This window comes from Talpa europaea (genome assembly GCF_964194135.1).
Source record: "Talpa europaea genome assembly, chromosome: 15".
Taxonomy (NCBI): Eukaryota; Metazoa; Chordata; class Mammalia; order Eulipotyphla; family Talpidae; genus Talpa; species Talpa europaea.
This window is the reverse complement of record NC_140083.1, coordinates 39,013,631-39,027,230: the sequence shown is the minus strand read 5'-3', so window position 1 is coordinate 39,027,230 and position 13,600 is coordinate 39,013,631. Positions and strand designations below refer to the sequence as shown.

Here is a 13,600-nt window from a genome sequence, read left to right as displayed (position 1 = left end):
TCAGAGCTGAAGCCATTTTATAATGTAGAAATTCCTTTTTCCTATTTTAAGTAATGAAAGTCCATTCTTAAGAATATGCTGTCCAACAACTAAAACGCTGTCCGGATTTGTTACTTGTCTATGATTTATACTGACTCCGCCTTCTGCTATCATCCGATACCTGAAAATGGAAATGTCCAGTAGTTAGACAAACTCAAGCCCCGTGGCCCCTCAGAATCACAGATGCACCATCTGTTCCATCCATTCTCTAACTGGAAACATCTAGACTGAAGCCTCAGCTTGGTGTTCGCTCTAACAGCGCCAGCCCCCCCTTTATAATGTTCTAGGGGAGCAGATATGAGGTCAGTGCCTGGGTCCCCGCGGTGGCAGCGGCCCCCCGGGCACCTGCACTTTTCCCCGCGCCGTCCCGTTTACAAAGGGAAGAGCCAAGTCCGTGCCGAGTGCGTCTTCTGTGAACAGCTTCCTGCCTAGCACCACATAACTGGCTGAGATACTCTGGCCACTTCTTAAGTTGAAAAAATGCCGTTCTCAAGAGGAATGGCATTTTATAAAATAGTCTTAAGAAGTTCCCCATACAACATACGCTTGCTTTCAGAAGTTCGGCTCATACTTTAGATAGGTTTATACTGCCAGCGGCCCCTTAAGTGTAAGTCCTGGCCGGAGGGAGGGGTTGAGCTCCCAGAAATGAAGTGAGTTTCTAGCACAACCTCAGTGTTACCATCCGGGGACTACCGGGCGTCTGCCAGGAGGGAGAGGCTATGCAGGCGTGGTCAGGAAACCCCAAAATACAGCTGTGTACTGTGGTCTGACGCTGAGCCCCACGCAGCCTCACCCTCGGGGACCGTCGGGGATGGCGTTGGCTTTGCGGCATGTGTCGAGGACGCTCGTGCCGGGGTCGAGAACCAGTTCCGAAAAGGAGGCTTCTCTGAACAGCTCTTTCAGCTCCTGATCAGACATGACTTCCAGCGCGTCCACGCTGCTGTGGTAGAGGGCCCGGGTGCACCTGCGGGAACGGAGAGCAGCATGAGCGCCCACTCAGGCCCGCCGTGGCACCCAAACCTCAGGACGCGCCACCCACCCATCCCAGACAGAGTGTTGGGACCGCACTTGTCTGTGTCGCAGCTGCATTTAGTGCAGGACACACACCAATAAGTGCAGGCTGCCAAGTCCGGACAGCCTGAGAGCGGGGCCGAAGGCAGCCATCAGAGAGCGGGGCTCCTCGCCTTCTCAAGTCTGCAGCCGGGTCAAACGACACAGACAAACCTTACACAAAGAGTAACGAAAATCCGAATAATAAAATGCAAGAGGCCAAATGACAGCAGGTCCTACAGAAACACACATGGTCACACGAGACTTCTAGGAACAGCTTTACGCAAACAGGGCAACCCGAGAAACGGACAGATCTGCAGATCCGTACACACACCCATGACAACCAGATGAAGCAGGGGCCCTGAGCAGACCAATCGGCACGGAAGCTGAAAGTAGCCCAAAGACTCCCTGAGAAAAAAGCCTGAGGCAGAAGCCGAAGCAGGTAAACTCCACCCAGACTTTCAAGCTCTCACACCTTTCCTTTCTAAACTTCAGAAAAATCAAATGGGAACGCTCCCAGAAATGTCTCACCAGGCCAACACGATCTTGACCCCCAAACCAAATAAGGACGGCACAGAAAAAAGAGAACTAAGCTACAGATGGGTGTCTCTGGCGAGCGCAGGCGTAAAAATCCTCACCAAAACATCAGCAAATGAAACCCACCGGTGCATTCAGGGAGGCGATCACCGTGACCACGGCGCGAGGCCGACTCAATGGACAAATCGGCAGCATCACCCACCATTATCAACAAGCCACACAAAACCACAGGCCCCAACACAGGCTTGCAAAACAACATAGCAACAAAAACACAACGCTGTCAGAGATGTCTAGACACCAGGGCCACAGGGAGACTGTCCAGACAGAAAGTCAACAAGGTGTGAGGTGAGATGGAGTCACAGGGCCTCTCCAGAGCTTTCTATCCCGAAAGCAGGGCACACCTGCTCTCCTCCGTGACACGCAACATCTCAACACACCATATACTAGGGCACAGCACAAGTCTACAAAAATAGATATTATCTCAAGCATCTTCACATACCACAGTGCTATGACGCCAGGGAGGGTAGAGGGCATGGGGGGGCAGGTGTGTGTGAGCACAGGGAGTGGGGGGTGGTGGGGAGAGGGAGAATGGTGGAGGGTAAAAAAAAAACCAGGACCCATCCGGGAAAGTTCTGTAGCAGTGAGCAAGTAGGAGTGGGCTAGACACATGCAGAAATGGGGTGGCTGTTTAAAAACAAAGTGCTGAGCCAGACTGAAATATGAAACAACACTATGCAAAGTAAAGTAACACACAAAAAAAGAAAAAGGCAGGCTCTGGAAGTGTGATCGAAGTCCAAGGCGCTCCCATTTCAAGAAAAAAGTCAGAGAAGATACAGAGGGTCCCCTGACTTGGAGAATGCAAGTAACCAAGTAAACAAAGCAGCAAAACAAAATGCAGAATGAGTCACTCTCGGGCTCTATGACTGTTACACTGGTCACCAGAGGCGGGGCCACACGTGGGGAGAAGCTGGGCCCCGACCTGCATCGTGTTGTGGAGTGTAGTGACCGACCAGTGAGAGGTGAACAGACCAAGACGCCAGCTGGTGTTCCTTATGGCAAAGGGCACCTTTTTGCGGAGTCCAGTCCTTCCTGGCCGTGCACGAGCTTGGTTACTTCGGCAGCGAGTCGCTTCTGTGGCCCCCGCTTCTCCGGCTCCTTGAGGTGCAGCTGCATGAGGTGCTCAATCTCAGGAAGAGGGAGGAAAGTGAGGAGCTTCAGGTACCTTCGGGACAAACCAAACACATCAGAGCTGTATACAGACCCAACTGTTGTCTCTGGTGCCCTCACTTTCCACTCAGGACAAAGCTGGCAGAATTGATTTAAAAAAGAAAACAAGACCCTGGGCCTCCCCGGGGGGGTTGGGGTTAAGTTTAAGCGCTGTCATCGCTGGGCCTGAGTTCGATCCCTGGCCAGGAAGCTAACCCACATGGCGCAGCAGACCTCTCCCGTCTTGCCTGCTGCTCCCCTCAGCAGATTTCAGTTGATCCGCCTTTCTGCTCCCCACTTTGTCTTGGGGGAATCCTCTTAGCCCCAAACCCCTGGCCTACACCCCAGGTTTTGGATGCACAAAGAAATAAATCTTTAAAAAACAATAAAAGCAAGACCCAACTATGTTGCTGCAAGAGATTCTCTCCTGGGATAAACACATAAAGCGAAAGGGACAGAAAACATTGTTTCATACAGATGGTGCTGAAATCTATTGCAGCGACACAGCAAGCAAAATAGACCTTAGAACAGCAATGAAACCAAAGCTGAACCTCACCTAATGACAAAGGGGTGACTCATCAGGACAAGCAGACAATCATCACTACAAACACTGAACGCAGGACACTGAAATACACACAACTAATCCTAACAACAGCTCTCAAGGGAGAGACAGCAATGCAGTTACAGTGGGACTTTAACCCCAACAGGCATTAATGGCTCCTCTGGGAGACAATCAAGAGGGAAAACATCAGTCTTTTTTGTGTGTGTGGCATAGAAGAACTGGGGTGCAGGCCAGAGTTATGGGTGGTGTGTGAGAGAACTCCCCAGAGACAGAGTGGGGAGCAGAACAGGCAGAGTGACCGAAGCACACTGCTGAGGGGAGCAGCGGGTGAGACCGGAGAGGTCTGCTGCACCATGTGGGTAGCTCCCTGGCAGGGGACTGAACTCAGGCCATGGCAATGACAGCGCCGAGACTCCACCACCTCTAGTTCACCAGGTGATGGAAGACAGAAAATCTAAAGGAGGCGCCACAAGACTGGAGCTGGAGGAGAGAGGTAGAAGTGAGTAACATAGTCATTAAACCGGCTCTAGGAACTAAAAATCCTTACGTGCCAATGCCCAGACCCAAGCAGTGACAGATGCGGTTAGAGACGGGAGGTGGATGTGGAGGCGGAGGCCAGTGTAAATCTCCAGTCTCTTTCACATTCTACATGGTTACCCAAAATGAACAGCAAACAGGCTGCTTCACGAAGGAGTGAGCCCCCCCAAAGAGAAGACTATCAGGGCAATCTCTGCCCTGGGAGAGGCAGCGGCCACCTGCCCACCTGGGCCTACGCAAGACTCCTCGCCCCCAACCCTCTCCCTCCACAGGGCAGCAGCCTCCTGCCTGCCTGCTGGGGCTTCTCACTGACCCCCTTCTGCAGCGGCAGCTTCCCCCAGGATGCCCACCTGGGACCACACAGGCCTCTCAGCAAACCTGTCCCTCTCAGGGCAGCCCTCTCTGCCCGCGGATGTCCAGGCAGTGTCCTTTATTCTCCCCTCCCTCTTAAAATAAACCTGCCCTTTTGGATACAACTAACATCTCTGTCTTCTGGAGAAACTCACCTGGGAAACTCACCGGTGCCACTGAAAGGAGAGCTCTGGGGAAACTTTTCCAGAGTGAACCCAACAACCCCACTCTCCGAACCCATCATCTCTAAAAATGACATCAACTGGCACCCTAAGATGTGGGGCTTTCAGGCATTGGTAAGGTTTCTCTTACTGCTCTTTTGTGGGCTCTCTTTGCCTGAGGAGTTGGTGTTTGGGGATCACTTGGCTGTCCTACATGGATTGGGGGGCTCAGGCCAAGGCTACTCTCTGGCGGGCCCTAAAGCATGGGGGGGGACAGCCTTCCAGTCACCCTTACCCCGACCAGGAAAACGCCTCACGCCTCTCTCTGCCTCACTCCCCTGCTCGTCTGTCTCAGCCCAGCCGCCACTCCCGCTCCGCCTGGGGAAAGAGCTGGCGCCCGTTTTCAAGGCAGGTCTTGTTCTCGCCACTAAAAATAGTGGGCACGGGTCAGCCTGTAAGAGGCTGTCGGGGGAAGGCTATGTCCTGGAAGACCCCCGTGCCAGGACAGTCGGCGTGTACCCCGGGTTAGCTCCAGTCCGACACCTGCAAGACAAAGGGTGCAGCCACGCAGGAGCTCGCGCTCAGCAGCCACGCGTCCCACCGGCGGCCCTCTCCCTCCGCCTCTGAGGGGATAACAGAGGCCTGGACCCTCCTTCACAGCCCCCTCTCCTGCTCTTCCGACTCAGCTACAGCCTTTCAGTTTCCTTTATCACCGTGATTAACTGCGAGCCCAGGCTCCAGAGTAGCCAGCAACCCATCCAGCCTTTTTCTTCTCAGGCCAGGCCTCACCCCCTCAGAGCTCCCCCTTCTCAGGTATCCCTGTCTTTCGAGTGCCTTCTGCATCACTGGTGCTTTATGGTGTCCTTCCCTCGCTATGGGACCAGATTTCCTCTCCCTGGTTAACAGGTGGGCCCAAGCCTTTAATTCGAGGTTCAACTCTGAACGTTCTCATCATATCTGCCTAACCTTTAAGACCCATCAGAGACTAGATCCTGAAGTGTCAGAGCTAGGCCTCTGGTCCTACCCTGTAACTCATCTCCTCAAATGCCATAGGGTCTCCAAGCTGACTGGTATTAAGAGCACCACATGTGGATGAATGTAAGGTAGCTTTCATCAGGGAAACTCTAAACTTTTTACAGCTCCGACAAGGCCTGTCTGCTCCCTCTCTCCGTGTGCTCACTCACGCACTCTTTTTTCTCTCTCTCTCTTTTGCTCCCTCTTGCTCCCTCTCACTCTCTGAGCTCCCTCAGCCTTATAGTTATTCTCAGGGGGAGGTCCCAGAAGGTTAACCAAAGCTCAGCAGCTGAAACACTAGATAAAGCTCTAAAGTTTCAAATCCTCTTCCCACAGGCCACTCAAAGGATCCCAGATTTTGAGACCACTTTTCTTTCCGCCCAAAAAAAGAAACAATGGCAGCAGACAGTAAGTTGAGGCCTGGCCCAGGCCCAGGGAGTTCCTCCTGAAAGTGGGGACATCCACTAAGATAGGGACCACTCCCCCTGGGGAGTATGCCCATGGCTGCTGGCCCCCACTCCCTGGGGGTACGCTTGTGGCTGCCCCCACTATAATCTGTCAGGGACAGATTCAACCTCTTTCAGGTACTCTTGGCTCCTTATTGTAAGGAAACTAAAGTTTTATAAGAATAGGAAGGCAGGGCCTCCTTGGTGGCGCAGGGGGTTGAGCGCAGCGCTGTGAGGCTGTCCGGGGCCTTTGCAGCGCAAGTTCAATCCCCAGCCTGCCGGGAGCAACCCACATGGCGCGGCAGACCTCTCTTTGTCTCACCCGCTGCTCCCCTCAGCAGTGTGTTTTGGTATATCTGCCTGTTCTGCTCCCGGCTCTCTGGTGAATCTTCTCACCTGCCCCCCCCAACTCTGGCCTGTACCCCACTTATTAAAAAAAAAAAAAAAAAAAACACAAGAAGGCAAAAGAAAGTGTTAAAAGTCTGAAAAAGGTATCTTAAAATTAGAAATTTCATGTGTTTAAATGACTATCAGTAGTGTACTTATTATGGGGCAGGGAGATGGGCACCCCATGATGAGAGCACACATAGGCCCCTCAAAAAACCACACAGCCAGGAGCCATGGCACCAGAAATAAGCTAAACTAGAAATAAAATGACAGCAGCAAATAATTCCAGCAGACCCCTCGTGCATGAGAGACCCCTGCCCTGGGCAGTAATCCCAGCACACCCCCTCTGACAGAAGAGACCCCCACTGCTCGCAGGTACCAAAAAATTCCAGCAGTAGCCTAACTCTGTAAAGACCCGCTCTCCAAATTTCAAGTTGCGATTCTCACTCTGCAGCCAAGAATCGCCCCTCGCAGGCATTTGTCAAATAAAACCTGCTTCGATCAGGTAATCTTGGCCTCCTTTCTTTTCTAATACCCCAGAACCCCCGAACCTAACTGCTCTAAATAGGTTCTGCCATCCACTACATCAAGACAGTACATAAAGGACCTTTAATGGAAAGGAACTTTAATACAATTAGTGTGCAATACAGACAAGACAAAGAATATGGTTTCCAAATCAAGCACCCAAGTTACCCGTCCTCTCGTGAGTAAATGTCCAGCCGAACAGGGTTGGCCCAAAGCAAAGCCCGAAAAGCCTGACACACATCTAAGCACCTTCTGGCGGGGAACCATAGAAAAGAGTCAGAAACAGACAAGTGTGGGAGGATAAGAGCAAAATCACAATAAAAGCGCCATTGTTGACCTCCCCACGGGTCTCTCACCCACGTCTGTGTCACCCAGTCCACAACCAAAAGGCAAGTACAGTTTCTTCATGTGTCTCTCTGCTCCACATGCCTCCTCCAGGTCTCCTTCTGGCTCTCCATCCTGCTTCCTTTCTTCCCCAGTCTCCTCTCCAGCTTCACCTCCTGCCCCCCAGCTCAGATCCACCCTCCCTTGGGAGGAGCAGGGAACCTGGAACCCCCGTTTCCCTGGGGACCATCCTGCTACATACTCATGTAAAAAGCCCAACATTAATTTCTTTTTCAAAGCCCTAGTCTGAGACTCCTCATGGAGGTTCCAGTAAAGCCCATCTTAAAAGCAGTCATAATTTTGCTCTTGTGCTTATGCAGAACAACTGACCGTGTTTACTACAACTAAACTGAACTTGTCAACTGAATTTTTTCCACAACCATTTGGTAAAACTGAATTGAGGATGGTGAAAAATCATGTTTTGCAACTTAACAATTTCTGGCCCTCTTCAACCTACAGATAGGACTAGCACTTTTTATATCTATTTTATGTCAGTTTGCTTCTAACAGACTACAGCCTCCCAACGACTTCCCTTTACATAACTGGTGCTTCTGAAAATCTGGAATGTCCTCATCATCCTGGAGCCCAAGAAGGGTCTATTTTTTAAAATTAATTATTTAATTATTTATTTATGCAAGCACTGGGTACGGTCAGAAGCGCAGGAGGGTGAGAGAATTCACCAGAGCCAGAGCGGAGAGTAGAACAGACAGAGTGACGAAATACACTGCTGAGGGGAGCAGCGGGCGCGGCAGTCTGCGCGCCATGTGGGACTCTCACCTGGTGGCTGGGGATCAAACCAGTGCTGCAGAGGCTGCGGGCAGCTTCGCCACCCAGCGCTCAACTGCTGCGCCACCAGGGAGGCCACCAAGAAGGTTCTTGTACTGTCCTTCCTAAGACCTGATCTGCCTCAGAATTGGATGATTCAAAATCCTGTATTCATCATTCTCAGGTAAAACCTTAATGTTTAAGAGTATGAACTGCAGGGCCTCCCTGGTAGCACAAGGGGTTGTGACACTACCTATAAAGCTGTCCACAGCCTCTACAGTGCGAATTCGATTCCCGGCTGGCCAAGGAGCTACCCACACGGCGCAGCAGACCACTCCTGGCTTGCCCGCTGCTCCCCTCAGCAGTGGATTTCAGTCAGTCTGCCCGTTCTGTTTCCCACTCTGTCTCTGGTGAATCCTCTCACTCCCCACACCTCTGGCCTGTACCCCAGCTCTTGTATGCATAAATAGATAAAAATCTTTAAAAAAAAAAAAAAAGAGTGTGGACTGCAGTCCCTCATTCTAACCTAACTTTAAAGCTCTCCCAGCTTTCCTGATCACCTCACAGTGATCATGCTCATGACACTTTGTGTCCCTAATAGCGCTGAAAACTAGTTGTTTTCACTGGGCTCACTCCTATACACGCACCGCAAGGCACTTCTCCCGCTGTGTTCGTGGCGGGGTGCCTCACTCAGCACTTCAGGGCTCCCTTAGTGGGTGTCGCCCTTACAAGGGACATGTGGGATTTAAAACAGCTCCTCTGCTGGGAGCAAATATCCCATCCATATTTTTTTAGTTCAACAATACCCCAGAAATGGGTTGTTTCCCTGGTAAAGTTTGTTTCCATGTCACAACCCTAGCAAACTTTCTAACTGGTTTACTGCTCATCTTGTTAGAATGGCAGGCCCCAAGGACATACTAAGGAGGACCCTTAGCCACTGCTGTATTTCTCACTCTCTTCTTTAAACCTCACATACACAATCTTATTGTCAAATTTGTTTCCTCTAACCTGGGGGAGTCCTTCATTGTTTCAACAACTCCTCCAAGAAAAACAGCTGACCCATTGTCCAGACGCCCAACCCCTTGGACTCTGTATATGCCTCCTTCCAAAACCAACCATATTAGTTAACTGAGGGACTAGCGTTAGGGAAACCATAACCTAGGCAGCCTCAGCGCTCCATCCTCCTCCAGCAGGAAGCAGCTACAGAAAATGGATCACCTCCCTCAACACCCCAAAAGACTTTGGGCCGTGGATATGGTTAGGGAGTAATGATGGAGGGTAAGAGTAGAAAAGTTGGAAAGGAGGCGCCATGAGGCCAGAAACCTGGATCATACAAGGCCGGAGCTGGAGGAGGGGGTAGAAGGGATGAGCACAGTTGTTAACCCGCTCTAGGAACTAAAAGTCCCTAGGCGCAGGGCCCACACCCAAGCAGTGTTACATGCTGTTAGTGTCAAGGGTGGACCTGAGGTAAAGATATGGACATGGTGGCCAGTGTAGCGTCTCTGGTCCCTTTCACATTGTACATGGTTACCCAAAATCAACTCCACGAAGGAGTGAGCCCCCCTAAGAGAAGACTCCATCAGGGCAATCTCTGCTCTGAGAGAGGCAGCAGCCTCCTGCCCGCCTGGGCCTACGCAGGACTCCTTGTCACCAGTCCTCACCCTATGCAGGGTGGCAGCCTCCTGCCCACCCTTGACCTGTGGCCGTGCTAAGACTTCTCCTCACTGAGCTCCCCCAACACTGTCCACCTGGGACCACGCAGGCCTCTCTCAGCAAACCTGTCCCTCTCGGGGCGGCCCTCTCTGCCTGCTGGTGTCCACGCAAGTGTCCTTTATTCTTCTGTCCCTCTTATAATAAACCTGCCCTTTTGGAGACAACTAACGTCTCTGTCTCACCTGGGAAACTCGCCAGTGCTGCTGAAAGGGGAGCTCTGGGGAAACCTTTCCCAGAGTGAACCCAAGGACCCTGCACTCCGAATCCAACACCTCCAAAACCAACTTCACAGGGAGGCTAGAAACATCAATCTTAACTCACATATTCACCAGATGGAGATAACAGATGCACACAGAACATTCTATCCAACAGCAACCCAATACACACCCTTCTCAAGGCACATGGGACATCCTTAGGCCAGGTCACATGTAGAAACACAAAACAAACCTTAGTAACTTTAAGAAGATTAATTCATACTTAGCATCCTTTCCGGCCACAAAGGTATGAAATTAGAAATAAGCTTCAAGAAAAAATTGGGGCTCTGCTGGGTAGGGGTAGGGGGAACAGAGGCACAGACAGCTCCTTCCCCGGCCCCTCCAGGAAGACATCAAAGAGAAGCCTGGTGGAGCCATGAAAAGCCCCACAGCAGAAAGGAGGACTTGGAGCTAACTCATAAATCCATTGGAAAAGTAAACAAATCAGCCCAGGATTTTCAATACACCAGTCATAAATCTAAAGGAAAAACAAACACATAATTACTATACAATAAGGCGTACCTTCCACTCTGTTCTTTAAAAATGCCTTGGCCCTTTTCATTTCAATATTAGTTTTGGAATGAGTTTGTCAAGTTTAACAAAAAAAGTCTTTTTAGATGATTGGGACAGCACTGCATCTGTGAACTAAATCTAGTAGAACTAAGGTATTTCTGTACTATGTATATGAGATCACTCCATTATGTAGGGTTTTTTGATATTTGTCAACAGTGTTTATTAATGCTATGCAGGAAAGCATTTAAAAAACCTTAAAAATTATTTATTCCTAGATTATTTTGATTTATAGTCAATTTTTTTGAATTTTTCTTTGCTGTAGATGCATTAGCAAACTCTAATTTATATTCTTCCAAGAGTTTAAGACAGTATGATAAAAAGTAAAATTATTTTTTAAAACGATTTCCAAAAGGTGTTTCATGTTACACTGTGAGAAAAGAGAAGCTAATGTAAAACAAGGGCTATTCAAGATTAAGATAAAAGGAGGGAAAAAACTAGAAAACTCAAATGATGACCTTCTAAGTGCTTGATAGGTGCAGATCACAAAGTTGCCTCATGAATTTCTAGCAAACACAGTGGCTTTCTGCTTCAAGCAACAAAAAGTGTTTACAACAGCTAACATTCCAATTTCCTGTGAAGAATAGTTTCTGCCTTAAATAGGTCCTAAGTAAAACAAACAAATTTGAAGGCAAAAATGTTGAGTTTAAGGGCCTCCCCGGTGGCACAGTGGGTTGAGCACAGCCCTGGGAAGCTGTCCACAGCCTCTGCAGCGCCGGTTCAATTCCCAGCCAGGGAGAAACCCACATGGCGCAGCAGACCTCTCCTGTCTTGCCCGCTGCTCCCCTCAGCAGTGTCTTTGGTCTGTCTGCCTGTTCTGCTCCCCACTGTCTCTGGTGGGTCCTCTCACCCTCCCATGCCACTGACTATACCCCAGTTCTTGTATAAATAAATAAATCTTTGAAGAAAAAAAAAAAGTGCAGTTTTCTCAGCGCTCTATTAAGACTCACCTTTCCACAGAGTCATCTTGCTGTCTGACAAAGAACTGATACAACTCGAAAGGTGACGTCTTCTCCCTGTTCAGCCACACAGCGTTGCCAGCCGACTTCCCCAACTTTGCTCCAGTTGTGCTTGTAATCAGGGGAACAGTGATTCCGAAAACGTCTTCTCCAGTCAACCTAGGTACAGAGAAGAACTTCACTAGGGCCCCAGCATGGTGGGAGCAGGTGGTGTGAGCACTTCAGAGCACTCTGGCCTCTGCCTGGGGACTCCCCTGACCTCCCTAACCGGATGCTGGCCTGACCTGCTATCCCTGCACTCCTTGTTGGCATCTGCCATTGTGAAAAGCAAGGGAAGCCAAAACTCCCAGCAGCCAAAGGGAGCTGAAGCATAACCAGGGAGTGCAGGTGTTTAAGGGCCAGATAGGCCTAAGAGAGAAATTTAGGCCAAGTAGGAGTCATGTGGAGACACTAAAAGAAGGGACTTTAAAGGGATTTTTTAAATGAGTAGCACCTGGGCTAGGTCTATTTACTCACTTCCCTCAAGAAGACGCTATTAAAATCCACACTATTTCCCACATACTCAGAGTTAAAAACTTTTTTTGCAAGACGCCAACAATGGGCTTTACCACTCCACGAAAAGTGCAGAGCTAAGCATCGGCTATTCAAACGACCTGGCTATAAACAAAGAAAAACAGTTTCTGCAATCACAAACACAGAAATACTTAGCAAAACATAAAATTTGAGTCCAAGTGGAGGTCCATTTCCTACGGGGTCTCGGATGCATCCTCGCCCTACTACCATCTATTCAGCCCCTGGTTCCTACTGGCCAGTGACATCAAGAGGTCATCGCAGCCCTGTGATGGGGACATCACCAACATGGGGTCACACGAAGGACGTCACCCCAGGATCCTGAGTTCAATGGCTGAGTGGCCATGGCTCGCTCCAGGATTGCTGGCCAACCCAAAGGCGCTTACTTGTGGATGAACTCGTATCCGGAGGTGATGTTACCCAGCTGATCGGACCCGCCCAGCTGGACGCGGCAGCCATACCGCTGGAAAAGGTAGTAGAAGTCGTACGCCTGGAGCACCTGGTAGAAGAACTCGGCCAGGCTCATACCTTCGGGGCTCCGGAGCCGCGTCTGCACGCTCTGCCGGCTGAGCAGCGTGCCCATGCGGAAGTGGCCGCCCGCCGCCGCCAGGAAGTCCACCAAGTGCTGCTCGCGGTACCAGTCCGCGTTGTCCAGCACCGTGAAGCTGCCCCAGGCGCGGCCGTCAGCGAAGAGCTGGCGGTGGTGCGCGGCCAGGGCCTCCAGACCGCGCCGCAGGCCGCGCGCGTTGCTGCCCACGCGCTCGGCGTCCAGCGCCTCGCGTTCCTTGGTGCGCCCGCTCGGGTCCCCCAGGCGCGCCGTGGCGCCCCCCACCAGCGCGATCACATTGTGGCCGGCCCGCTGGAAGTGGAACAGCCCCAGCAGCGCTAGCAGGTGCCCCACGTGCAACGAGTCGGCTGTGGGGTCGAACCCGCAGTAGACGGTCTGGGGGCCGCTGCCCGCCGAGCGGCGGTCGAAGAGCTCGGGAAGTTCCACCTTCGTGCCCCTCTCGGGGAAGAAGTCCTTAAACAGTCCCCGCGCCTTCTGCGCCGCCAGCACCCCCCGAGCGCCCAAGTGGGCCTCACGCGGCGCAGGCGGCGAGAACCCCGGGGTGCGGAGGGCAGTCGACCACCGTCGCCGAGAGACACTCCGCCACACGGGCGCCGCCATCTTGGCGCGCAAGGCATGCCGGGACCGGCCTTGGCGCCTCTCTGCGCAAGCCCGCCGGCGGGTTGCTAGGTGACGGGGCGCGTCCTCCGTCCGCCGCTGGGCGCTTCAGGTGGGGCCGCGGCGCCTCCACTGGGCCCGCGTGTTTGTGGCCTCTCAGCCGTGCGGGAGGGTCGGGCGCCTAGCACTTCGGGAGCGCTTGCGAAAGCCAGCGTGCCTTCCGGTTTCCATGTGCAATGACTGCCACGCAGAGGGTTTTGAGGCCTCGGGCCGTGCTGGCGGGGCCTAGGGGTCGGTTGGCAGCGCTCCGAGCCGCAGGGCGGGCGCCGAGCCGCGGCCACCTGGGCTCGCAGGTGTGCTGCTGGGGGCAGCGGTGGGGGTAGGGGACAGCGGGTACGTGAGCCC

General features: G+C 51.9%; 1 protein-coding gene across 1 annotated transcript; it reads right to left on the bottom strand.

The window, feature by feature from the left end:
• YARS2 (tyrosyl-tRNA synthetase 2) lies at positions 1-13,198 on the bottom strand (the record flags this gene model as incomplete). Its single annotated transcript, XM_084255993.1, has 5 exons — positions 1-160; positions 833-1,003; positions 2,693-2,848; positions 11,452-11,619; positions 12,417-13,198. 5 exons carry the CDS (start codon positions 13,196-13,198, stop codon positions 1-3), a joined length of 1,437 nt encoding a protein of 478 aa, XP_084112119.1.
• Positions 13,199-13,600: the final 402 nt, after the last annotated feature.